At 41.0% G+C, this 23808-nt stretch overlaps 5 protein-coding genes and 1 long non-coding RNA gene across 7 annotated transcripts; 4 read left to right on the forward strand and 2 right to left on the reverse strand.

The window, feature by feature from the left end:
- The first annotated feature begins 669 nt into the window (after nucleotides 1-669).
- LOC121201668 (carcinoembryonic antigen-related cell adhesion molecule 1-like) lies at nucleotides 670-2474 on the forward strand. The gene is made up of 4 exons (XM_041067795.2): nucleotides 670-1092; nucleotides 1129-1392; nucleotides 1471-1719; nucleotides 1816-2474. The coding sequence occupies exons 1-4, from the start codon at nucleotides 732-734 to the stop codon at nucleotides 1887-1889; spliced, it is 948 nt and encodes a 315-aa protein (XP_040923729.1). The 5' UTR covers nucleotides 670-731; the 3' UTR covers nucleotides 1890-2474.
- A 1916-nt stretch (nucleotides 2475-4390) lies between these two features.
- On the forward strand, nucleotides 4391-5883 carry LOC114843077 (carcinoembryonic antigen-related cell adhesion molecule 6-like). The gene is made up of 4 exons (XM_055503224.1): nucleotides 4391-4676; nucleotides 4836-4962; nucleotides 5099-5148; nucleotides 5242-5883. The coding sequence occupies exons 1-4, from the start codon at nucleotides 4391-4393 to the stop codon at nucleotides 5316-5318; spliced, it is 540 nt and encodes a 179-aa protein (XP_055359199.1). The 3' UTR covers nucleotides 5319-5883.
- A 171-nt stretch (nucleotides 5884-6054) lies between these two features.
- Nucleotides 6055-10974, reverse strand: LOC114843306 (carcinoembryonic antigen-related cell adhesion molecule 1-like). The gene is made up of 7 exons (XM_055503275.1): nucleotides 10877-10974; nucleotides 9800-10078; nucleotides 9393-9659; nucleotides 7867-7978; nucleotides 7723-7742; nucleotides 7595-7635; nucleotides 6055-7357 (listed from the first exon to the last, which is right to left on the reverse strand). The coding sequence occupies exons 1-7, from the start codon at nucleotides 10917-10919 to the stop codon at nucleotides 7220-7222; spliced, it is 900 nt and encodes a 299-aa protein (XP_055359250.1). The 5' UTR covers nucleotides 10920-10974; the 3' UTR covers nucleotides 6055-7219.
- A 4558-nt stretch (nucleotides 10975-15532) lies between these two features.
- LOC129603174 (carcinoembryonic antigen-related cell adhesion molecule 1-like) lies at nucleotides 15533-18040 on the forward strand. Of its 2 annotated transcripts, none has more exons than XM_055503276.1 (6): nucleotides 15533-15655; nucleotides 16539-16811; nucleotides 16947-17213; nucleotides 17380-17506; nucleotides 17659-17708; nucleotides 17803-18040. In XM_055503276.1, exons 1-6 carry the CDS (start codon nucleotides 15607-15609, stop codon nucleotides 17877-17879), a joined length of 843 nt encoding a protein of 280 aa, XP_055359251.1. In that variant the 5' UTR covers nucleotides 15533-15606; the 3' UTR covers nucleotides 17880-18040. The 2 variants fall into 2 exon arrangements, with proteins under 2 accessions (XP_055359251.1, XP_055359252.1); XM_055503277.1 differs by having other exon boundaries at nucleotides 17386-17506.
- Nucleotides 18041-18097: 57 nt separating this feature from the next.
- Nucleotides 18098-20151, reverse strand: LOC129603175 (uncharacterized). The gene is made up of 2 exons (XR_008692872.1): nucleotides 19452-20151; nucleotides 18098-18987 (listed from the first exon to the last, which is right to left on the reverse strand). It is a non-coding gene; the product is annotated as an uncharacterized LOC129603175 (long non-coding RNA).
- A 2435-nt stretch (nucleotides 20152-22586) lies between these two features.
- LOC114843308 (carcinoembryonic antigen-related cell adhesion molecule 20-like) lies at nucleotides 22587-23543 on the forward strand. The gene is made up of 4 exons (XM_055503225.1): nucleotides 22587-22644; nucleotides 22726-23001; nucleotides 23080-23328; nucleotides 23433-23543. Exons 1-4 carry the CDS (start codon nucleotides 22587-22589, stop codon nucleotides 23504-23506), a joined length of 657 nt encoding a protein of 218 aa, XP_055359200.1. The 3' UTR covers nucleotides 23507-23543.
- Nucleotides 23544-23808: the final 265 nt, after the last annotated feature.

Genomic DNA, 23808 nt, shown 5'->3' on the forward strand with positions numbered 1-23808 from the left:
AAGAGCTTGTAAAACACACCGTGACCTCTGATACACACGCTCACACCCGAGCGTTCAGCATCGTGACTGCCTGATGTTTAGAACCAGGGTCCGCTCAGCTGTTCAGACTTAATTTACAAGTGGTCATTTACTTATTTAAATCTAAATCACTTGAGTCCTGCAGCTTTGCTCCTCAGAGGCCCTGATTTTAGAGGAAACATCTGTTTCCTAGTTATGAAAATCCTGTGATACACTATTAAAGGCTTAGTATTACCAACATCATCCTTCAGCGCTCATCATCTTCTTTTGATGCAAGATTTAAGCTAAATTGAAACAAAAACACAATTGTCTTTTGATCACTGACTAATAAAGGGGCTCATACGAAAACAAGACTTCTCCCCACCTGAATGTGGACAACGCCTAACTGAACACACATACGACAGGCATTTTAACGTACACTGTGTACACAGTGGGATCATAAAAGCTGAGTGGGGGGCTGGAAACGACCTGGTGCTGGGATGAGAGACAATAAAAGCAGTGTCTGTAAGAGGGATCTGAGACTTATTTCACCATGGACGAGAAGACGCTGTGGACGCCTGCCTGCCTGGTTCTGGTTTCATCAGGTAGAGTGAGGCTGTTTTTAATGATTCAGACGTCCTAGTTGTTTCTGCTAATGTTTGGGGGCTGAAGTTCTATGTGCAGGAGACAGTATCCTACCACCAGGGCCCCTGAGTGGAGCCGTGGGAGGCACCATGGACTTCACCACCAGCCTCACGCCTCCCGTCACGCCGTTCCTCTCCGTCAGCTGGAGCTTCAACGGCTCCAACATCATCACCTCCACCAGTGAAAACATCACGGGTCCCGGCTACAGCGACAGGATCTCACTGAACCGAGCCACGGGGGCGTTGCAGCTCAGGAACCTGGTGCTGGAGGACAGCGGGCTCTACACCCTCACCGTGATACAAGACCGAGGGCTCCAGCTCCAGGGGAGCGTCACAATGAATGTGTACGGTGGGTCTGATGTGGAGAGGAAGAAGGGTCAGGGGGTCAGAGGCTGTCAGTCCCCTCATGATCATCAAAACAGCAATGTGTCCTCCTTTCATCATAGCTGTAACTGATATCTTTATGCTGAACTAGCTGTGATAACAGGAGCCACCATCCGCAGCCCTGCAGCCGTGCTGATAGAAGACCAGAGCTCCACCAACATGACCTGCGAGGCCTCCGGCTCCATCAGCACCAGGGTGTGGGTAAAGGACGGGCGGCCGCTCCTCCGCGGCGACACAGTGAGTTTCTCCGCAGACAACCGGGTGGTGTTCATTCAGCCCGTCCACAGCTCCAGCCGCGGCTCCTACCAGTGTGAGCTCAGCAACCCGGTCAGCACCGCCACCGCGACCTTTAACCTCACAGTCAACTGTGAGTACGGCTCCGTCGTCCTCGCACACACAGTTAAACAGTCACTCAGCTGAAACACGGCTGGCCTCTTCTCTGCAGTCGGGCCACACAACATCTCCATCGCCGGCCCATCAGCAGCTCCACTGGGTCAGAGAGTGACGCTGCAGTGCAGAGCTGACTCGGTTCCTCCGGCAAACTTCAGCTGGACGCTCGACGGCAACGACACCCGCGTCAGCAGCGCTGCATATGTTATAGAGAGTCTGGCAGCAGAAAGCACAGGGAACTACACCTGCACTGCCAGAAACGCAGTCACAATGCGCCAGAACTCCACCGTCCTGAGTCTCAGAGGTCAGTGAGTCCGTGAGGTCGTCTGATTGATGATTTTACTGTACATCCATGTTGGTGCCAGGCCTCATGGTCATTGTTGTTCTGTTTACTCTGCAGCACCCGGCGCTGCCCTCTGCTGGTCGCTGCCAGTGCTGCTGCTCAGTGCAGCGATGCTGAGAGAGTTCACGTAGGAGGAAGAGGGAGACGAGGCATGTTAATCATTTACTGTTTGAACGGTTCATGATGCAGTTACTTTTCATTTGTCTTAGACTGCTTCCATTGTGGTGATGTTTTCCCCTGCACTGTGACTGTGTGCACCATTTTATTGTAAAAGTTTCTCCATTATCAACAAAATCTTGTCATAGTTTGTTTTATTTACTTTCAACAAACATCAAATGCATTCAAGTACATGCAAGTAGAAAACTAACTGTACTGTATGTTCACTAGATGCAATGATGTCTGAGTTTTCTTTCTAAAGCTGTATATTGTACATCTGCACTTGACAACTTGACTTTTGTACTTCATGAAGTATACAGTATTTTGTTGTAAAAACTCTCATAATGAGATTAGACAGAAAGTACATTTTGAGAGTCTCCAGTCATTCTATGTTTAACACTATTCCTGTGCTCTAGATGCTGATGTACAACCAGAATTTATTAAACAACATGTGTCTTTGATGTTTAAATGCAACTATAAAACCTACTTTAAATTACTCAGTTCTATGGCTAACAAAGTTATACTAGTTTGCATTAATAAAATTAATTACATTAATTTTACAAGGTAACAGATTGAGGCACAGCTGATGCATGTTCTCATGTATTATTTTAATGTTTATTATACAAAAGCAAAGGACCTTATGAAGACACTGTTTGAAACTGGTTGAAAGAGCTTCATTAACCTGCGCCAACATGGGCTGAACAGCGACTTAGTGAGTGAAAAGTACTGTACATAAAATGGTAAATGGCTCGTACTTATATAGCGCTTTAAACACCCTTTCAGGATACAAAGCGTGTTACACTACTTCTCATTCACCCATTCACACTCACATTCACACGCTGATGTCAGCAGCTACCATGCATCGGCGCTCCCTTGAAACATCAGGGGTGACGTGGGGTTCGGTGTCTTGCCCAAGGACACTTCAACATATCCACCACGGCGAGGGCCCGAAACGCAAAATATACATTAAAAAGCCAGATTCCAGTCTGCACACATGAACCATTGTCTTTGTAGATATGCTGAACAACATTTCAGCTGTGGAGATGAGTGGGGGGTGGGGGTGCATAGTAGCTGATGCACTTCACAAGTTACAGTAGATGGTGTCATTATAAAAAATATTACATAGAACTATTGAAGCAGCATCTTCAGACATCTGTATCCGTTATGTACTGGGTTTTATGAAGCTTCTGCAGGAAACAGATTAGTACTGTACTGTACAATAGCTGACAAGTGATGGAGAGGTTTACTGGCTCTCTGGTCTCATTACTGACATCGTTAAATACGCTGCACCTGAACAGTTCCTGATTGTAGCAGCTCACAAACACTTAGAAATCAAAGTACAGGAATGTACCTAAAGTACACAGAGGAGTAAAACAGCAGTAGATAATTAACACCAGAGCTCCCCAAAATACAGAGATGTTGTCTTAGTTCAGCAGTGAGTTATGTAACATTTGACGTGTTTCTCATCAGTTACATTCAGTCTGATTTGTCCTGTGTGTATCATTTTGTACAATGCTCACATTGTATTGTCTACTGTCATTAAGAGCCAGATTCCTGAGCTCCAGGGATCCAATAGACCCGAAGAGAATGATCCTGTTTGTATACTGTGGTCCAGTGTTTGATGCAGTGATCCAGTTATATTAATTTCAATATCATTTATAAATTTCCAAGCCACAGATGAAGGTGGTTTTTATACAGATGTGTTGAACGTCTCTCAGCTGCAGTCAGGACATCATCTGGTAAGATATCAGCTCCACTGGTTAAACCTGGAGACAGTTACAGGTGTAAGTAGGAATGAAATCAGATCACAGCAGGAAGAAATGCAAGGATAAAGTAATTATACATAATTATAATGGTATGAATTTGGTTTCTTTTGTGCGTGTAAACACAGTGACACTACATTATATTTGCTATATTAGGACTCTGTGACAAGAGTGAGTTGCTGTATTAGATTAGAATAGAATAATAATAGAATAGAATAATAGAATGTAGAATTAGACTGCTCCACCAGCTCCACTGGCTAAACCTGGAGACAGTTACAGGTGTGAGTAGGAATGAAATCACAGCAGGCAGTTCAGCATTGTCACACACAATACATCACATCAAACTGTAATTCTTTTAGTTGTTTACTGTGATTAATCAATGCCATTGAGCGATACGTTTCCTCACCTTTGACTCTTGTAGATGAACTTTTGTTGTTATTTATTCTTTAACACTTTTCATTTGCCTGCAAAAACAGTAAATATATTTAAGTAAATGCTAAATGATAACTGTATGTCCATTAGATATAATGATGATTGCATCGTTCTACTATTTAAAAAGTCTGGATAATTAAAATAGCCAGAGCCAGTGAAACTCTCTCTCAACTGTGAGTTAATAATCTGTTCAGTCTTTACCTTCAGCAGCTTCACAAAAATGAGTAAAACACATCACAACAGAATGTGAACAAATCATAACAGGTACACATATTTGTGTGATGTATAATTTATTCTCAGATGGACCAGAAAATATAAATTTGAAAACATCCCCTTCTCAGAATTACTACGTGAAAGGATCAAACATCACCTTCTTCTGCTCAGCTGTCTCCAGTCCTACTGCCCAGTTCACATGGTTTCTGAACAGAACCCAGCTGCCTGATACTGGACCAGAACTCAGACTGACCAACATTCAGACGAGTCAGAGTGGAGACTACAGCTGTCAGGCCTTTAACACCAAGACTCTGAGATATCAGACATCTCAGCCCTTAGCTCTTACTGTACTAGGTGAGCATTTTATGCATTTTATTTTAATCATTGTCAGATTAGACACCAAATAAAGGTCAATAAATTGACTTGGAAAGTAGAGCTGGTGTAACATACAGTAACAGACAGGGCATCAGATACTAACATTTCACCATAATGGTCATGATTTCAAATGTTCAGTTTCAGATAATTCTGAAGAGTGTGGACGTCTTTCACCTGCTGCCATTACAAGAATAATGATTGCGTGTGTCCTGGTGTTTGGAGGAGTTTTAGCCGGAGGACTTTGTATTTGTGTAATTGAGAGCAAGTAAGTAACAGCCTTGAACATAATACATGTTTTGTTGATTTCAAAGGTTTGGGTTTGATATGACTTTAGAAAATCATAAAACTTTTCTACTCAGCTGTGGTTGATACTGTATTAACAGGTTTCATTGTATTTCCAGATTACTTTACTTCAGTAGAAGTGACAGCAGCACTCAACGACATAAAACAGGTTGGTTTTCATTCACACATCACACAAGTCAAGTCAGCAGTATAAAATAAACTGCAAAAATGATTCTAACTATGTGAACTATTTTCTACACAGAACACAGAGACCCTGTGTATGAGAACAATCATGTGGCTCCTCAGGCTTTGTCTCTTGCTCCAGGGACACGTGGTTAAGTGGAGACTGTTCTGTGTTGAACTGGTGACGTGACCAGACTGAACTGTTCCACCTCCAACAGGAAACAATTTTCCTGTCAATAGCAGTACCTAACAGATCTGAATGTGCTCCAACCAGATAATTAGTCCCTTGTCTTTTAAAATGAGGAACATCACAGCAGGACGTGAACTGCTACAGTATGTACTGTTACAGAACTAACGTTCTTCTTTCTTCTGCTAAATGTACAGGTGATTTTAAGGATGTAGATTTCACGTCTACTATATTGCAGCTGTGGAGCTGATTATTAACAATCATGCTTACTACATGTATTTTACAGTGCATACATACTGTAGTGTGGAAGCATTTGTGTATTGAACCATTCTGGCCTTTCAGGTTCTGTGATTTATAATAGATTCAGTTTCTGAATTATTACATGATGTTTACAATATTCATACATAGTTAACAGCAATGTTTTATTGTTGTTATTGTATTTGGATCCATACTAATGGTTATTACACCCACAGTAGCTATTGTACTGTAAATAATTGTGTACTGGGTGTATTTAAGTCAACCTGAAATATGAATTACAAATAATAAAGCTAGAGGCAGAACCTGCAAAGTGGATAAACAACAACATGTAAACTAGAAAGTCAAACTCAAGTCCTTCCACATTAAACAGGCTGTTCTTGTTACGGGCGAGGGTCAAACTAGACTCGGAACAGTATACTACTGTTACAACCGAGGATCGAACTGGACTGAACGATGTTCTAAAACACGCTCCTTGAGCGGGGAGACAGACTACAATGGCCTACAAACTGAACTGGGAGGGAGGACCCAAATGCACGACCCACAGACAGGACTGACAATAAATGATTTAATAAATAAATAAAACATACAGACAGAGGACAATACGAACTAAGGACGCTGTGTATGCAGGATAAGCCTGAAATAAACAATGCAAACTAAGATGTATAACTCACAGGTAAACTAAAGATCACTGCAGAGCAGGAAACTAAATAAACCATACTAAGAACACCAAACATGCAAACAACAGTGCCTAACACAAAAAGTGAACAAACACACAAACCTGGACGGAGAGCACGATGGCATGGTAACATGTAACCTGTAACACGTAATGCACCAACAAAGACTGTGCACAAACTGAGACCTTAAATACAAGACAAGTGAACCCAATCAAACTAATACAGGAAACACAAGACAAGAAACAAGGACACAAACCCAAAAGGGTGAAACCAGGCTGCCCCTGGTGGCGTGGAAGCCGAGTCACAACAGTTCTGCTTTATTATATATTTTAAAATATCAGTGCAAATATCCTGCTTATTATAAATCACTGTGCAGTACATGTATCGTAATATTCACATACGTGTAAACTGACTGTACTGTACGTGTAATGCAAATATGGCAAGAATGTGCTCAGTGTGTGTAGTGATATACAGTAAACTATACAAAGCTAATTGCCTCTGATATTAACAGATAAAGCCTCTTTTCATTCTGTCCAACAGTGTGTTTAAACAATTTCAGTAGAACACACAATGAGGAAACGTTACATTACTGCTGAAGTGGCTGCTAATTCATACTGAAGATAGAGAGTCACTACAAGGAAGAAATGAAGAAACTAAACTATAAACTACTGTATAAGAAAAGTACAGGATAGCAGAAAAGAAGAAGATGCAAAAAGGTACATTTGAATCATTTACTCCAATAACAAACCAGTGTCCAAGCTGCTATTTCAGGTAAAATTTTAGAAAAGCTTGTTTTTAACCAAGGAATATCAAAGATGTTATGTTAGAAGTTTAGCTCATCCAATCACACTTATTTAATTCATGTCTTATGTACCTCAGCACAATGTGCACCATTAGTTCCAGGCTCATTCGGTCATATATTAGTGATACAGTAGTCATCATAGGTTGGTCATAGACGACGGCTCATGTGGCCTGTATGCATTAATCTCAGCATACTGAGTTGGGTTGTCCTCTGGTCCCATCTGGACAGTTCCACCGTCTGTGTTCTGGAAGCTGATGTGAGCATATTCCAGCTCCTGTACAGACGTAGAGCAACGGGGTAAGGACTGCGTGAGTTTGAAAACGAGAACTTCAGACACAAAGTTGCATAACTTAATCTTCCTGGGTGCAACAGAACATGTTAAATGGTAAAGAAAAAAGAGTCTAAGGTGTGGGAGGTGAGGTAAGACGTCCTGAGGTGCTGTTCTGTAAGTGGAACGCTTGAAGATGTTTCACCTCTTATTGAAAAGCCCCTGACCAGTACTTTACAGTACCTGTTTCTGTGGGGATGTTGTGTTGTCCTGACCTTCACCTCCTTCAACACATGAACAGATACAGAACTTAGAATAATGAACCATCACAGCAAATATTAAACACACAGCTGTACTGTAGCAGGACTCACCCGTTCTAGCGGCAGCATCTCTGCAGAAATATAATAATTAAGATATATTAATATATTGAATAAAATATATTATACATTTACAGTATAGAGATGAGGCCTCAGTCAAAGCTACTCTACAGTCAGACTAAATAACAATTTGCTTACGGTTTGATCCAAAGGAAATAAACTAAAATGACCACATCCACAACAACAACAGCAGCAATCACTATTCCAGCGATGCAACCACCTGAACAACCATGGCTTAAAGGTTGATGTTCTGTTTAAAGACAATAAAGAACAAAACATTAAATCAACAACAATATGTCTTCAAATGTCATTTTACATTAAATGTTTTACATTACTAGTCCCCTACAGAGGTCCAGTCCATGATTGTCACGAGCAGCACGATAGCGTACCCACTTGCACAGCTCAAACAAGGTAGGAGTTCAGAGGGTTTAATCAGTATCTTGGTTGGTCAGTACACACTCAGGCACTGGCTAAGGTCCAGGCAAGGCTCAGGCAAACGGAGGTCAGGAAGATTTATTACTTTACTTTATTTATCCCAGAGGGAAATTATTTTGCACACTTTGATCACTGTCACAGTTGGAGGTACACACATGAAGGTAGTCAAGATTTCTGTTGAGCACCTAATACTGATCAGCCTCTGGCTGAAGGCGCTCCTCTGTCGAGCCAGCACACTGTGTAGGGGGTGGGAGGTGATGTCTAGGATAGAGAGGAGTTTGACCAGCATCCTCCTCTCAGCTACAGCATGTGAGGGGTCCAGCTCCACCCCCAGAGCAGAACCAGCCCTCCTGATCACTTTGTCCAGTCTGTTAGTGTCTGCTCCATTCATGCTGCTGCCCCACAGACCACAGCCTAAAACACTGGACCCACAGACTCATGAGGAACATCCTCATGGAGCTGCAGACGTTAAAGGACCTGAGCCTCCTTAGGAAGTACATCCTGCTCTGAGCCTTCTTCTAGTCCATTAAACATTAGATCAGAGGCGGCTCCACCTGCATGCCCTTCAGTTTCTCTCCCAGCAGCGCAGGCTGGATGGTGTTAAATGCAGATCTAAGAACATGATCCTCACTGAGGCGCCAGGCTTGTCCGGGGGGTGTAGTTGCGCCATTTTACATCTGGTATGATGGCGTCATCCACTCCTAGATGGGCTTGATAGGCAAACTGGAGGGGGTCGACTGAGGGTTTCACCAGAGAACGCAGGGAGTCCAGGATCGGGCTTTAAAAAGCCTTCATGATGTGAGAGGTCAGAGCCACGGGTCTGTAGTCGTTGAGGACGTGGCGTCTTATTCACTGGCACAATGCATGACTTTTTCCAGCCAAGAGGAACTCTCTCTAGCTGCAGGCTCAGGTTGAATATGTGTTGGAGGACACCACAAAGATGGGGAGCACAGACTTTCAGCACCCTTGGGCTGATTCCATCCAAAACAAGGATGAAGCACGAGTCAAAAACACAAGGCAGTAAAATCAAGGTGCAGAGTTCAGGACAAAAGCAAGGTGAGGTCTGGACAAGAACAAAGGCCTACACAGGCTAAATTTATAGAACGAATGCTGGAATGATCATATATTGTAGGTACACATATATTAGTACCTGAAACCACTGCTAGTTCCCCTAATGATGAACACTTATATGTCATCCAATGTTGTTTACAGTTTGTGGAGTAACTCACCTAGTACAATAAGAGGTGAGGGCTGAGATGTCTGATATCTCAGAGTCTTGGTGTTAAAGGCCTGACAGCTGTAGTCTCCACTCTGACTCGTCTGAATGTTGGTCAGTGTGAGTTCTGGTCCAGTATCAGGCAGCTTGGTTCTGTTCAGAAACCATGTGAACTGGGCAGTAGGACTGGAGACAGCTGAGCAGGACAGGTTCACATTGGACCCTGTCACATAAAATTCTAGGGCAAGGGATGTTTTTAAAGTGATATTTCCAGGTCCATCTAAATGTGAGAAACAATAAAAAGAAATTGTACATCACAAAATACTATGTGTATCTGTTATGGTTTGTTCACATTTGGATATGACGGTGTATTGTATAAAGCTGATACAGGTAAAAGACTGAAATGATTATTTAACTCACAGTTGATGGAGAGGTTTACTGCCTTGCTGGTCTTGTTCCTGACAGCATTGGACACTCTGCAGTTGAACGGTCCCTGGTCGTAGCGGCTCACATTGACTATAGTGAGATTTCTTCCTCCATCAGTGAGCTGAACTCTGTCAGTGGCTGTAAACACAGAGCTGCGGTTCAGCCAGAGGAAGGAGAGCGAGGACCCAGAGGAGGAGCAGGACAGACTGACGGAGCTGTTGAACTCCACCAAGTCTGTGCTGCTAACGTTTACTGTTACACTGGAGACTGGTACTGAGGGAAAACACAGAGATTCAATACAGCAAAGCAAAGGTAAAAAAGAGTAAAACAATACTAGATAGTTTCCACTTGAGCTCCAAAAAATACAGAGATGTTATTGTACCAGTTCAGCATCGAATTTTGTAAAGTAAAGCGTTTGCTCACCACGTAAGTTCTGTGTATTTTGTCCTGACATCGGTTATCGTTTTAGTAGAGTGTTCCCTTCATATTCTTCATATATTTTTTATTTGTGAAAAAAAAACTTTGTCAATGCTTGTAAAACTTATCTGTATCATTGGTTGTGTGAGAGATAACCCACACTGATACAAGACGCAGCTTAAAGCTAGTCTTTAGCTCCAACCATAACACCAAAACACCCCTCATCCTACCATCAGGGGGCGCTGTGGCCTTTTATTATCTAACCCTCACGGGGCCTTCGGATTGTCAAAGTGACCCCTCAATTCATCTCTTTTACGGGATCTGACAAAAGCCAAGACAAAACAAGATAAAAAGATAAAAGTATAATTGTTTTAGACACAATATGAACTGCAACCATGCTGATGTGTGGGTAAAAGAATTATAGGAACACCTTACTGTTTAAACAAATTATCAAAAAACAAATACACATGGTACTGTAATACTCAATATCATGTGTTGTTTATGTGCTCAGTGCATTTTTCGATTGTTTGTCATACATTAGCAAAAGACCTCGTGAAGTCACTGTCTAATTAACAGATCATCATTATCCTGTAAAAACTTTAGCTTAAACAATAATAATGTATTACAGTCTCATAAACATCAGAACGTTCTCACCTGAGACGATCCCCAGAATGATAATGATGTTTGTCATTTTCATTTCAACTGCAGTCTCACCAGCAGAAGGAGTTGACTGGCAGACTGTCTAGTCTAGGGTTTAGTGTGAATAAATGCCGTTTAAGGAAGTAACCTGTACAGTATAGACAGTCACAACAGAAAATTTATATAAAATTTGTTTTATTTTAATTTCGCACACTGCCTGACATCAGATCAAGAATTTATTATTTGCTGAATGTCAGAATAATGACAGAGTGAACATAAATAAGGACATCAGAATGAGAACATTTGAATTTCCTTCCAAAAGCTTTTTGCTCAGGTGAAGCTCAAGTTTCTTGGATTTTGGGCTGAACTGGTGTCATTGACCTTGTTGACCTTAAGCCACCTAAACTACTAGTTAGGGTTATGTCCATTTTGAAAACATAACTTCCTGCCTGATGCCTTAATGTTGCTTTGTCGTTGTTGGACTGAGATAATTTGCCAAAAAGAATTTACACAGATGCAGCAGTATAGTTCAATGAAATATCTGTGAATTTATTCTAATTGGTGGGTCAAAAGTATTGGATGTTACAACCTGTCACCTGATGATGCCTCTCATACACACACTACCCCTGCTTCTGCCCTTGACTCTGAAGAGAAGAATAATTTCGATCCTTTACTCTAGTAACTATGGACTAGCGACCAACCTGCTACAGTAGGTTAAGTTATAAACCAAGTAAATGATTTTTAGAGCGCACACACTGGTTTAAATTATTTTAGAATTAGTTTTATTGGATCTTATTGCTGCCTTCAACTACTATCTACTATCTAAGGCAGCAGTAATAGTAGTTGATCACAAAATTCTAGTACTTCAAACTACCCAAGCTGGTTGATTTATCTGGTGCTGTACTTAAATTGGTCTCCTAGCTTTTAGACAGAATGTTAATGTAAGAATGAATGAACGCTCATCTGAAAGCTACAGGGTAGATTGTGGGGTGCCCTAGGGTTCAATCCTACTGTACAGTACTGTGGACGTTATCAGACACAGTATTAGCTTTCATAGCTATGTTGACATCACTCAGGTACTGTATACATCTTCTGATGAACCAGGACCATTCGACATGCTGTAAAACTGTATCTGAGATATCACAGCATGGATGTCAGAACTTTATCCAGCTCAACCAGGATAATCTCGCATTAATCTCACCATACTGAGTTGGGTTGTCCTCTTGTTCCATCTGTACAGTCCCACCGTCTGTGTTCTGGGAGCTGATGTGTGCATATTCCAGCTGTGTGGGTTTAAAAATGAGAACTTGAGACGCAAAGTCTGATGGGTGAGGGAGGTGCTCTGTGATTCAAACTACCCAAGGACGTCTTAAGGTACTGTTCTGTAGATGAAGCGCTTAAAGATGTTTCACCTCTTAATGAAAAACCTCTGACCAGGTAAACCATGACCTGTATCATTGGGAGTTTCACAGCTGTACACAAAAATATCAGCGTGCAACAACTAATAAACTACAGAGATGAGGCCTCAGTCAAAGCTACTCTACAGTCAGACTAAATAACAATTTGCTTACGGTTTGATCCAGAGGAAGTAAACTACTGTAGAAGAACCACAACAACAACAACAACAACAACAACAACAACAACAACAACAACAACAACAACAACAGCGATCACTATTCCAGCAATGCAACAACCTCAACAACCACCGGTTGAAGGTTGATGTTCTGTTTAAAAACACCAAAGAACACAAACATGAAACCAACAACTTGTTCTTACAGGGTACATGTCATTTTACTGTATGTGCTGCTTTAGTGTCAGCATAAGCCAAGTTTTGTCTTCACATTTTATTTGGATTTGCTCCTTATTTCAGCTCCATCATGTTCATGTGCGACCTGTTTGAAGAAAAGACTGACTATTTACCGATGCTCAGGTTTCACTTGAGCACAGAGTTTACAAAAGAGTGAACAAATTTAGAGTTTATTAAATTTCAAAATATGTGTATCTGTTATGTACTGGATTTTATGAAGCTTCTGTAGGAAACAGATTATTACTGTACTGTACAGTATCTGATACTGTAAGTGATAGAGAGGTTTACTGGATGTCTGGTGTCATTACTGACAGCGTTAAATACGCTGCACCCGAACAATTCCTGATTGTAGCAGCTCACAAACACTAAGAAATCAAAGTACAGGAATGTACCTAAAGTACACAGAGGAGTAAAACAACTGTAGATAATTAACACCTGAGCTCCTCAAAATACAGAGATGTTGTCTTAGTTCAGCAGCAAGTTATGTAACATTTGTCGTGTTTCTCACCAGTTACTTTCAGTCTGATTTGTCCTGCGTGTGCATCATTTCGTACAATGTTAACACTGAATTATCCACTGTCATTAAGAGCCAGATTCTTGAGCTCCAGGGATCCAAGTAGACCCGAAGAGAATGATCCTGTTTGTATACTGTGGTCCAGTGTTTGATCCAGTTATATTAATTTCAATATCATTTATAAATTTCCAAGACACAGATGAAGGTGGTTTTGATACAGATGTGTTGAACGTCACGGTCAGTTTTAGTTGTTTCCTGTGATTAATGCCATTGATCAATAGGTCTCTACACCTTTGACTCTTGTTTGATGGACTTTAGTTGTTATTTATTCTCTAACACTTTTCATTTGCCTACAAAAACAGTAAATATATTTAAGTAAATGCTAAATGATTCTTAAGTGTATGTCTATTAGATGTAATGATGATTGCATCGTTCTACTAATGGAAATTGTAGATCTAGATTTGTCAGCCTATGTGACTTTTGACCTTAATGTGTACTTCATACATACAGTATACAGTATATTTAAAAAGTCTGGATAATTAAAATAGAATTCTGTTCATCTCCATTCATCATGGTTCCTTGATGTTTAAATGATACAGACTTTAAATGATTTTGTATTATAAGTAACTAAGTTGTAGAGTACTAAGATATTTATACTACATATACTGTGACACTGAGATAAGTATGTATTACTGTACAGTCTCAAAGATCAGAACGTGCTCACCTGAGATGATTTCTAGGATGATGATGATGATGATGATGATGATGTTTGTCACAGCTGTTTTCACTTTAACTGCAGTATCACCAGCAGAAACAGTGGAATTAATTGACTGTCAGGCTGCAAATTTATTTTGTAGTGTTTAGTGTGGACGTATTAGGAAGCAACCTGTACTGAATCTATAGTATAGAAACCAGAAGTTTACATATATGTTGTTTAACTGTCTTCCTCTCACTGTCTGACGTTATCAGACTAAACCTTCACTGTTTGACTTTAGTTGAGGGGACCAAAGTTATTTCTATTTGCTAAATCTTAAAATACTCAAATAGAAAATACTGAGTTGAGAAACATTTCATTCTGAATGATAATAGAAATTCTGGCACAAGAACAGATTTTATTAATATATTATTTTGCACAGTTTCATTATATAATAATGGTAAAACCTTTCAATGTACACATTTGTTTTCATATAATTGTGAATCATATGGACATCTTTTTGATATTGTAACAGCCTTAAATATTACAGTATAAGCATTTAAGTGTATTTGAATGTCCTTTAGTCAAAGAATTAGTCTTTTGTCTTTTAAAAAGTGGAACAACGTGAACTACCGGTACTATTACTATATACTATTATAGAACTTCTGTAATTCTTTTTCCTCTACTAAATGTGATGGTTATTTTAATAATGTAGATCTCACTTCTTCTTCTTTTTCTTCTCTTGTATTGTGCAGATGTGGAGTGGATTGGATTTTACCAAAGATCATGGATCTTTGCATTTGGGAAATGTCCTTGTTGTACGACTAAAACACCTCATCATCTGATCTAAAGAAAAAAGAAAACAAAACAAAACAAAACAAATCTGATTAACTCGGAAGCTGACATATCAAATCCAGCAACAAACTGATGCACAAACTGGTTCCTCCAACATCCAAACTCAAATGTGAACAGAAACTATGAACTATTTATTATTCTGAAAAGGTGGGGTTGGCTTAAATGCAAACTTGCAGTAGACAATAGATCACTGTGGCATATTCAGAGTTGGAGAAGATCCAAAGAATCCATTCAGAGCTCACTCATCATTTACACAATGCTCACTGGGCAGTTTATCTGCTGCTATTTAAAGTATATTTAACTTTTGTCTAATCTGAATTAAAAACCTATATTATCAGTTTACAGTTACACAGGTATATGTTATACTGCATATGTAGCTATTTTCTCCTACATTAACTGCACTGACTTCTTAGCCCCCAGTTTAAAGCTACACTTTCAGTGATGTGTTGGTAAAACGGAACCCACTGTGCTGAAGTTACAGTAGGAAAAAAGGGACTTTGAGCACTGACCAGTGTGTGAATGGGGTAAAGTGAAGGTTTGTACAGATGTTGTATTGATCTCGGATCAACTCATTTCAATCGCCACTCAACGTAATTTCTCTCTTTCGTCTCTGAGTGAAACTGAAAATTTAACCAGGCTGTTTTGGACATATGTCATTATTATATTTAAACATTAAATATGCAAGAATGCGAAAAGACAATGTATAGTATTGTCAGACAATGAGGGGAAAAACTAGTCTCTCAAACTTCTGGTTTCTATTTATTGTACTGGTTACTTCCTTTGTGTTAGCACAAAGTGCAGCATTCATTCACACTAAAAACTAGAAAAGAAAGACAACCGGCCAGTCAACTCATTCCACTCCTACTGCAGCTGAAATGAAAACAGCTGTGACAAACATCATCATCATCCTGGGGATCATCTCAGGTGAGAACGTTCTAATGTTCATGAAAACTGTAATACAACAGTAGTATTATTGACTGTAAGAGTCAGTACAGAATAATGATGCTCTGTTAACCAGACAGTGTCTGCACAAGGTCTCCTGCTTTTGTAACTAATTCAAAAAATGTTATGAGCACATCAACAGAGCTTTATATGGAGTACAATGGAGCAGTAATGTACTGTATGTTTGCATTTAAACTATATTTTTCAAAAATGTATTTCAAATTTGGTTTTGAAACTGTATTTAAAACCCTCACCCTGTCCTCATTTTTGAAATTCTGTCTGGGTTTCCTCCATCATCAACATCTTTCACTACAGAAAACTATTCCCCCACTTTGTTTCCCTCTGGTCTTTGTACTGTATTTCTTTTATTCACCCTGGTCAGTATTAAGTTAGTAATTATTCTGTCACCAGATGGACCACAGATCACAGGACAAAGTACACTGATCGTACTATTTGAGTAAACATTTCACCTGCATGACTCAATGCAGAACTGAGACAATAATGTCATTATGACAATATTATTATTATGAGGTATTTGCAGGTTCAGGTGCAAACTGTCTCGTATTGTTTCACTCCTCTGTATCTTTGCCTTGTTGTATTGAATTACTTTTTTCACACATAAAAAATATCTAAAAAATAAAATACTATGAAGTGAGCACTTTACTAATAGAACAACCGATGACAGGCCAAAATGTACTGAATTTACGTGGTGAGCAAACACTTAACTTTACAAAACTCGATGCTGAACTGACACAATAACATCTCAGTATTTTTGGGGGCTCAAGTGGAAACTCTCTAGTGCTGTTTCACTCCTTTGTACCTTCGCTTTGTTGTTTTGAATCTCTGTGTGTTCCCTCACTTCCAGTCTCCAACATAACAGTAACCGTCAGCAGCACAGACTTGGTGGAGTTCAACAGCTCCGTCAGTCTGTCCTGCTCCTCCTCTGGGTCCTCGCTCTCTTTCCTCTGGCTGAACGGCAGCTCTGTGGTTACAGCCACGGACAGAGTTCAGCTCACTGATGGAGGAAGAAATCTCACTATAGTCAGTGTGAGCCGCTACGACCAGGGACCGTTCAGATGCAGAGTGTCCAGTGGTGTCATTAATGGAATCAGTGAGCCAGTAAACCTCTCCATCAGCTGTGAGTTAATAATCAGTTCAGTCTTTACCTGCAGCAGCTTCATAAAATGCTGCATCACAGCCGAATGTGAACAAAACATAACAGATACACATATTTCGTAACTCATAATTTCTTTTTATTGTTTCTCACATTTAGACGGACCAGAAAGCATAAGTTTGAAAACATCCCCCACCAAGGATTTTTATGTGACAGGGTCTAACGTGGACCTGTCCTGCTCAGCTGTCTCCAGTCCTGCTGCCCAGTTCACATGGTTTCTGAACAGAACCCAGCTGAATGATACTGGACCAGAACTCAGACTGACCAACATTCAGACGTGTCAGAGTGGAAACTACAGCTGTCAGGCCTTTAACACCAAGACTCTGAGATATCAGACATCTCAACCCTCAGCTCTTAATGTACTGGGTGAGTAGTTTGTTTATTTTACACAAATCATTGTCAGATTAGACATCAAATAAAGGTCACAATAAATTGACTTAATTTAAGAAGTAGAGCTGGTGTAACATACAGGAACAGACAGGGCATCAGATACTAACATTTCACCATAATGGTCATCATTTCAAATGTTCAGTTTCAGATAATTCTGAAGAGTGTGGACGTCTTTCACCTGCTGCCATTACAAGAATAGTCATTGCGTGTGTCCTGGTGTTTGGAGGAGTTTTAGCTGGAGGACTTTGTATTTGTGTAATTGAGAGCAAGTAAGTAACAGCCTTGAACATAATACATGTTTTGTTGATTTCAAAGGTTTCGGTTTGATATGACTTTAGAAAATCAGAAAAATAATTTAGAAGATACATCTGCATTTCCACTCAGCTGTGGTTGATATTAACCGTTTTCATTGTATTTCCAGATTACTTTACTTCAGTAGAAGCAACAGCAGCGCTCAACCACATAAAACAGGTTTGTTTTCATTCACACATCACACAAGTCAAGTCAGCAGTATAAAATAAACTGCAAAAATGATTTCTAACTATGTGAACTATTTTCTACACAGAACACAGAGACACTGTGTATGAGAACAATCATGTGGCTCCTCAGGCTTTGTCTCTTGCTCCAGGGACACGTGGTTAAGTGGAGACTGTCCTGTGTTGAACTGGTGACGTGACCAGACTGAACTGTTCCACCTCCAACGGGAAACAATGCTCCTGTTAACAGCAGATCCGCATGTGAAAATGCACATTCTGTATTGCAAGAATGTACTCAGTGTGTGTAGTGATATACAGTAAACTATACAAAGCTAGTTGCCTCTGGGAATAACAGATGAAGCCTCTTTTCATTCTGTCCACCAGTGTGTTTAAACAATTTATTTCAGTAGAACACACAATGAGGAAGCGTTACATCACTGCTGAAGCGGCTACTAATTTTATTGCTCTCTTCCTGTGACTGTAAATGGTTTATTGTAGATAGAGTGTCACTACAAACAACCAGGGAGAAATGAATAAACTAAACATTCTGTAAGCAAGCGCAGAATACCAGAAAGATCATGCAAAAAAGATACATTTGAATCCTTTACTCCAGTAACTAAACCAGTGTCCAACCTGCTATTTTTATGTGGAATTTTAGAAAAGCTTGTTTTTAACCAAGTAAAATAGATCTGTCAAAATGTTGAAGGTTTTAAATGATCTTAGAACTAACTTGGCTTTTACTGCTGCCTTTGACTACTGTGTGAAAGGCAGCAGTAATAGTAGTTTGGTTGATCTCACTAGTGCCTTTTATTTACATGCAGACTCTCCTGATTGGTCAAACAAACCCCCATGAATCCACAGCTGAATCGATATTTTCACACATGAATATCACAAATCACTGACAGACAGACCACCATTCCATCCTCAGTTCTTTTGGTCACAATAGTAAAAAACCCCAATCTTTGAGCCCAATGGAGATCTAGTATTTAGGCAATAAACTATCACTTTAGAGGAATAACATAACAAATGTTGGTTTCGAAATTCAGCTCCACCATCGCACTCAGTTCAATCGTCCTATGTACAGTGCCTGAGCACCATGTGCACCATTAGCTCCAGGCTCATTCGGTGCATGTGGCATCACAGGTTGGAGGAGACGACGGCTCATGAGGCTTGTACGCATTAATCTCAGCATACTGAGACTGCTTTTCCTCTGGTCTCAGCTGGACAGTCCCACCGTCTATGTTCTGGAAGCTGATGTGAGCATATTCCAGCTCCTGTACAGACGTAGAGCAACGGGTCAAATATGAACTAAAGGTTTGTGTGGGTTTGAAAACGAGAACTTCTGACACAAAGTTGCATGACTCAGTCTTCGTGTGTGTGGAACAGAACATGTCGGCAAATAGGTTGATTATAGATGAGCCTGATGGTTGAGGGAGGTATGCTGTGAATCAAACTACTGTACACAAAGATGCCCAAAGATTCTGTTTTGTGACAGGAGCACTTATGTTTTACCTTTTATTGAAAAGCCACTGACCAGTAAAACCATGACCTGTATCATTGAGAATTTTACAGCTGTACACAAAAATGTCAGCGTGCTGCAACTGATGACATCATTCTTAACAACTGTTAAACTTTAAATAGTGAAAAATAGTGATCACATTTTACTCACTACGTTTGTCCTATAAATGTATGTGTGAACATCGTTATAAATGGTGATGCATGAGAGAGAGACGTTTACCTGTTTCTGTGGGGATGTTGTGTTGTTCTGACCTTCACCTCCTTCAACATATGTTCAGATACAGAACTTAGAATAATGAACCATCACAGCAAATATTAAACACACAGCTGTAGCAGGACTCACCCGTTCTAATGGCAGCATCTCTGCTGATACAGTATATAATAAATAAAATATGTTAATATATTAGGTATATATTATACATTTACAGAGATGAGGCTCCAGTCAAAGCTACTCTACAATCGGAATTATTGAAAATTCACTTACGGTTTGATCCAAAGGAAATAAACTAGAATAACCAGAACCACAACAACAACAACAACCGCGATCACTATTCCAGCGATGCAACCACCTGAACAACCACCGGTTGAAGGTTGAGGTTCTGTTCAAAGACAACAAAGAACAAAAACATGAAATCAACAACAATATGTCCTTAAATCACTAATCCCTACAGAGGTCCAGCCTTTGATGCCAGTGGCTTCTTGTCGCCTGTCTTTCAGTGATCCAACCTCCTTGGCCATTTACCCAGAGATACTAGTACCTGAAGCCACGACTGGTTCCCCTAATGATCAACACTCAGCCAGAACAATAAGAGCTAATAATTTAATTAATTTATTGTGACCTTTATTTTATCTCTACCTACGACAATGATTCAAATAAATGCGTAAAATACTCACCCAGTACAATAAGAGCTGATGTCTGATATCTCAGAGTCTTGGTGTTAAAGGCCTGACAGCTGTAGTCTCCACTCTGACTCGTCTGAATGTTGGTCAGTCTGAGTTCTGGTCCAGTATCAGGCAGATGGGTTCCGTTCAGAAACCATGTAAACTGGGCAGCAGGACTGGAGACAGCTGAGCAGAAGAAGCTGATGTTTGACACTTTCACATAGTAATCCTGGAAAGGGGATGTTTTCAAACCTATATTTACTGGACCGTCTAAATGCGAAAAACAATAAGAAGAAATTATACATCACCCATTCATCCATTTTCCAAGACGCTTATTCCCTAATGCGGGGTCACGGGGGGTGCTGGAGCCTAACCCAGCTGACTATGGGCGAGAGGCAGGGTACACCCTGGACGGGTCGCCAGTCCATCGCAGGGCAACTAAGAGACATACAACCATTCACACACACTCACACCTACGTACGCACGTCTTTGGACTGTGGGAGGAAGCCGGAGAGCCCGGAGAGAACCCACGCAAACACGGGGAGAACGTGATTATACAGTACATCATCCAAAAGTGCGTATTTGCTGCGTTTTACTGTATTTTATGAAGCTGCTGCAGGTAAAGACTGAACCGATTATTAACTCACAGCTGATGGAGAAGTTTACTGCCTTGCTGGTTCCATTGCTGACAGCATTGGACACTCTGCAGCTGAAAGTTCCCTGGTCGTAGCGGCTCACATTGACTATAGTGAGATTTCTTTCTAGGCTTTAGTTGACATGTTCCTGGTCATGTCTTTGTTTTCATTCATGTTGTCATGTTTTGGTTCCAGTTTCCGGTTTTACTTTGAAGGACTTCCTGCTCCACTCACACCACAGCTGTGTTCATGTTATCACCGGTTCATCAGACACACCTGACAGTAATACAGTAATCAAGCTCTAGTATTTAGACACCAACCCACACACTAGTCAGACGCCAGATTGTAGCGTGTATTCACCACTTTCCAGCACTCTCGTATAGCTTACTATGTCCTTGATCTCGTTTTAACCTGACTCCTGAATCATGCCTGTCCTTCGACTGTACCTACACTGTGGAAACGATTGGTAAAGTACCCGACCGCCTGACCAAGAGATAAGTTCCTTATCTGTACTTCTGTTGTGCCTTCAAATAAAGACTGTCGTCACTTAAACCACCAGTCTGTCCGTGCTGTGCATGTGGGTCCAATTCCTGCACATCCTGACATTAGTTATTAATATTATTAAGATATTGTACATGTACATTCTCATACATATAAATGTGCTTCAGCCAGACAATTGGTAAGTTTTTTAAAAGGAGGAACAACACAGCAGCATGTGAACTATTAGTACGTACTATTCCAGAAGCTCTGTACTTCTTTTTTCTCTGCTAAATGTGCAGGTTATTGCAAGGATGTTGATCTCAGTACTTCTCTTGTTGTTGTGGAGCTGATTGTTGTTACTCTTGTTTGCTATTTATGATTAGTTATGCTCATTTTTGTATCAAATCATTCTGACATTTCAGGTTGTGATATTTATGATTGATTTAGTTTTGGAATTATTACCAAATGTACATTAGTAATAACAAAGCATTACTAATGCATTGTTAGCATTGTTAATACTGTATTTAAATCCATTTAATTTTTGCGTGTACTACATGTATAAAGGTCGCTATTATATTGCTACAGTATATGGACACAATTATATAAGGATTACTACAGTACAGTAGATATCAGAATTACAATCCTATACTGTAGTAGTAGTCGTGTTACTGGAGAGTGTTATGGACCCAGGCGTGTGTGTGTGTGTGTGTGTGTGTGTGTGTGTGTGTGTGTGTGTGTGTGTGTGTGTGTGTGTGTGTGTGTGTGTGTGTGTGTGTCATCACAGTCAGTTGTTAAATAAGTCTAACAGTAACCACTGTTTACAGTTAGACTGTTATACGTCTGTTAAAGTCATGTTCTTTGTCAGTCACTCTTTAGCTGCACTGACTCCATACTACACAGTAGCTACATTTACTGTGAATCATGTGGATGCTTCTCACACTGTGAGATCACTGTCAGTGATGTGTTTATAGAGTTGCTTCTCAATCATGTATAGATCCTTAGAGACTAGAACCCCTCACTGAGGAGCTCATAAAACAAACCGTGACATCTGATACACACGTTCACATCCAAACGTTCAGCATTGTGAATATTTATATATATTTGTATATATTTAGAACCAGGGTCCGCTCAGCTGTTCAGCCTTTTGATTTACAAGTAGTCATTTACTTATTTAAATTGAGTCCTGCAGCTTTGCTCCTCAGCCCAGAGGCCCTGATTTCAGAGAAAGCATCTGATTCCTGAGGCCCCCGTCGGATCTAAGAGTGCTGGAGCTCAGGAACCTGGTGCTGGAGGACAGCGGGCTCTACACCCTCACCGTGATACAAGACCGAGGGCTCCAGCTCCAGGGGAGCGTCACAATGAATGTGTACGGTGGGTCTGATGTAGAGAGGAAGAAGGATCAGGGGGTCAGAGGCTGTCAGTCCCCTCATGATCATCAAAACAGCAATGTGTCCTCCTTTCACCATAGCTGTAACTGATATCTTTATGCTGAACTAGCTGTGATAACAGGAGCCACCATCCGCAGCCCTGCAGCCGTGCTGATAGAAGACCAGAGCTCCACCAACATGAGCTGCGAGGCCTCCGGCTCCATCAGCACCAGGGTGTGGATGAAGGACGGGCGGCCGCTCCTCCGCGGCGACACAGTGAGTTTCTCCGCAGACAACCGGGTGGTGTTCATACAGCCTGTCCACAGCTCCAGCCGCGGCTCCTACCAGTGTGAGCTCAGCAACCCGGTCAGCACCGCCACCACGACCTTTAACCTCACAGTCAACTGTGAGTAAGGCTCCGTCATCAACGCACACACAGTTAAACAGTCACTCAGCTGAAACACGGCTGGTCTCTTCTCTGCAGTCGGGCCACACAACATCTCCATCGCCGGCCCATCAGCAGCTCCACTGGGTCAGAGAGTGACGCTGCAGTGCAGAGCTGACTCGGTTCCTCCGGCAAACTTCAGCTGGACGCTCGACGGCAACGACACCCGCGTCAGCAGCGCTGCATATGTTATAGAGAGTCTGGCAGCAGAAAGCACAGGGAACTACACCTGCACTGCCAGAAACGCAGTCACAATGCGCCAGAACTCCACCGTCCTGAGTCTCAGAGGTCAGTGAGTCCGTGAGGTCGTCTGTCCCTGAATGGGATGATTTTACTGTACATCCATGTTGGTGCCAGGCCTCATGGTCATTGTTGTTCTGTTTACTCTGCAGCACCCGGCGCTGCCCTCTGCTGGTCGCTGCCAGTGCTGCTGCTCAGTGCAGCGATGCTGAGAGAGTTCACGTAGGAGGAAGAGGAGGGTGAGGCATGTTAATCATTTACTGTTTGACCATTAAGCAAATGGTGCAGTTACTTTTCATTTGTCTTAGACTGCTTCCATTGTGGTGATGTTTTCCCCTGCAATGTGACTGAGTGCGCCATTTATTGTATACCAAGATCCTCCATTATCAACAAAATTTTCTCATAGTTTGTTTCATTTACTTTCAACAAACATTAAATGCATTCAAGTACATGCAAGTAGAAAACTAACTGTACTGTATGTTCACTAGATGCAATGATGACTGAGTTTTCTTTCTAAAGCTGTATATT

This window comes from Betta splendens, chromosome 16 (assembly GCF_900634795.4).
Source record: "Betta splendens chromosome 16, fBetSpl5.4, whole genome shotgun sequence".
NCBI lineage: Eukaryota > Metazoa > Chordata > Actinopteri > Anabantiformes > Osphronemidae > Betta > Betta splendens.